The following is a 2,902-nucleotide window of genomic DNA, read 5'->3' as shown; positions in this document are numbered from 1 at the left end:
GTTACTATATCAAGAACCGATGCATTGAGAAATGTCTGCCTAGATGGAGACAGATGCATGATTCCAAGGACCTTTTCAGGATGCTGAGCTTCAAAGTCTGAGCTCAAGACGTTTAGCTTTTTGTGTCAATGTTACTAATATGTCCTGTCCCTCAGAAAAACCAAGCCTACTTTGAAATCTCACGTACATTTGCTAGAACGTGGATGGGAATTTTCATCTCTTTACAATATAGAGCTCAGTAAAGCTTTCTGGGATTAAACAATGTTTTCCACATGCTTCACAGAGCATCAGAAAATTTCTTGGAAGAAGAAATGATAGAACACAGGTTCTGGATAGACACATTATTGTGATTGATGTTGCTTTTCCAGAGCCAGACTTTAAACTTCACGAGAATATTAGTCAGTACCCTGTGAGTTGGGGATGTCTCGCCTTCTTTGTGGGATGTGACTAAAACAGGGCAGGAAGACCTAGACAAGGAACTGCTTGATCATTGGCTGAGCGATCCTGGCAACAATACACTGCAACAGATACCTGCACTGGTTGTAAGTCTCTAACAGCAACAGTTGTTTCTGTTCTCTGGAAACAAGCCTAGGAGCAGACACAAGTGTGAGCTCTGAGCCCACAATCCTGGTTTGTCCTTGAAGTATGAGGCTGGTGATTGGAATAACTGTTTTTCTGACCTTGGGTAAGTGTTCTATGTCTACAAAGGTTGACTTTGAGGCCAAGGGACCATAAAGCGTCACTTGCTCTCTACTCTTCTTCCTGTGTTTTATTCAGCATTATTGCAATGGAATTGAGAACAGATCTATGCATTTGCTAGTGAGCGCAAATTTCAACATGACATGTTATTCCATAGCCATGATCCGGAAGAGACCTTAGCAGTAAGTAGGTTGGAAGAAATCTCTGGGGTTATTGAGCCAAGGACCCTGGGATAAAGCCTGTAGAGTTCTTAGATTCTTGCCATGTGTCTTTGGTCCCTATATAACAGGCATCAATAATATTTCTCAGGACATAGATAAAAACACTGGAGTAGGGGGTAGGTCTAGACAGTTTGGGGAATGTTGTGCCCTTGATCCACAGAATTACACTGATTTGTTGTCACGGGATAATTTTATATTCTTGACCCTTTAGGGACTGTGATTAATGCTAAGATCACCCAGCCCAGCTCCATGGATTGTGCTGAAGGAGAGGATGTAAACCTGCCTTGTAACCACTCTACCATTGGTGGAAATGACTATATCCATTGGTATCGGCAAAATCCCAATCAGAGTCCACAGTATGTCATTTGTGGCTTACGAGGCACAGTGAACAGCAGCATGGCCTCTCTGACCATAGCTTCAGACAGAAAGTCCAGCACCTTGGTCCTGCCCCAGCTCACCCTGAGAGACGTCGCTGTGTACTACTGTGTCCTGAGAGAGGCACACTGGGACAGACGGGGCTGCACCTGTGCAGTATCTCTGGTGGGAAGATGGGGGGGCAGAGTTGGGGGAGCGGTCACGAGAGCAAATCTAGAATCATTTGGAAGGAGAATCAGAAGAGCAGTAAGACATGAGGGAAATGAAGGGAAGGGAAATGGAAGAAGATGGATAAAGAAAAGAAGAGAAAGAGGACAAGGAAGAAGTGCTTCATTGGTTGATGTAGCTATGAATGATAAGGAAACTAAGAATCATAATTTTAACACAGGAATAAAGTGAAGAGGTATTAATAGTTTGTCATGGCTCCTCCTCGTGTCAATAAAATGTTGGTTTCAGTGTGTTAAAGATGAAAAGATAAGGAAAATACAAATAATTCTCCTGTTCCAAAGGCTTCTTTCGTTTGGACCCAGGACAAATCCATACTCAGAAATGCATATTATTACAGTTGTTTCACTTGCATATTGATCTTACTCAGAGGAAAATCTGAAATGTTATTTTGTTATTACTCTAGAACACATGTTTGTGATAAAAAAAAATTTTAAGGAAACAAAAACTAAGTTAATATTTATTTTTAATCTGTCTAGAAGTTCTGCCTCTATAAAGAGTTTTCATCATTTTCTATATTCTCTAAGCAGCACATAGATCCATCTCATCATAAAAGTCTCAGGCAGAGCAAAAGTGAAGGCTCATAGCTGTATCTCCTTCATTCCACCAAATGAAGGAGATTTCTCCCACTGTCCTTTTCTAACAGTTTAATGTATATCGTATCAGCCTGTTTATTACAATCACATATATTTTTTTTCACAGTTCCCCAGGTGAAAGGTTTCCCTGATGAAAGGCTTCCCCTTGATGAAAATGAAAGAGGAGAGTGAAAAGGTTGGCTTAAAATTCATCATTCAAAAAATTAAGATCATGGCATCCAGTCCCATCACTTCATGGCAAATTAATGGGGAAACAATGAAACAGTGAGAGACTTTATTTTGGGGGGCTCAAAAATCACTGCAGATGGTGACTGCAGTCATGAAATTAAAAGACGCTTGCTCCTTGAAAGAAAAGCTATGACCAACCTAGATAGCATATTAAAAAGCAGTGACATTACTTTGGTGACAAAGGTCCATCTAGTCAAAGCTATGGTTTTTCCAATAGTCATGTATTGGTGTGAGAGTTGGACTATAAAGAAAGCTGAGTGCCAAAGAATTGATGCTTTTGAACTGTGGTGTTGGAGAAGACTTTTGAGAATCCCTTGGACTGCAAGGAAATCAAACCAGTCCATCCTAAAGGAAATCAGTCCTGAATATTCATTGGAAGGATCGATGCTGAAGCTGAAGCTCCAGTACTTTGGCCACCTGATGCAAAGAACTGACTCATTTGAAAAGACCCTGATGCTGGGAAAGATTGAAGGTAGGAGGAGAAGGAAATGAAAGAGGATAAGATGGTTGGATGGTATCACTGACTCAATGGACATGAGTTTGAGCAAGCTCCAGAAG

General features: G+C 41.0%; 1 gene segment (V, D, J or C); it reads left to right on the top strand.

Annotated features, from left to right (window-relative positions):
- The first annotated feature begins 454 nt into the window (after positions 1–454).
- LOC123464534 lies at positions 455–1,891 on the top strand. The segment is given in 2 exon segments: positions 455–685; positions 1,132–1,891. Coding segments are annotated over 2 exon segments (603 nt in total).
- Positions 1,892–2,902: the final 1,011 nt, after the last annotated feature.

The sequence above is a fragment of the Bubalus bubalis genome, chromosome 11 (genome assembly GCF_019923935.1).
Source record: "Bubalus bubalis isolate 160015118507 breed Murrah chromosome 11, NDDB_SH_1, whole genome shotgun sequence".
Taxonomy (NCBI): Eukaryota; Metazoa; Chordata; class Mammalia; order Artiodactyla; family Bovidae; genus Bubalus; species Bubalus bubalis.
Note: the sequence above shows the minus strand (reverse complement) of the source record. Positions and strands in the feature narration are given on the sequence as shown.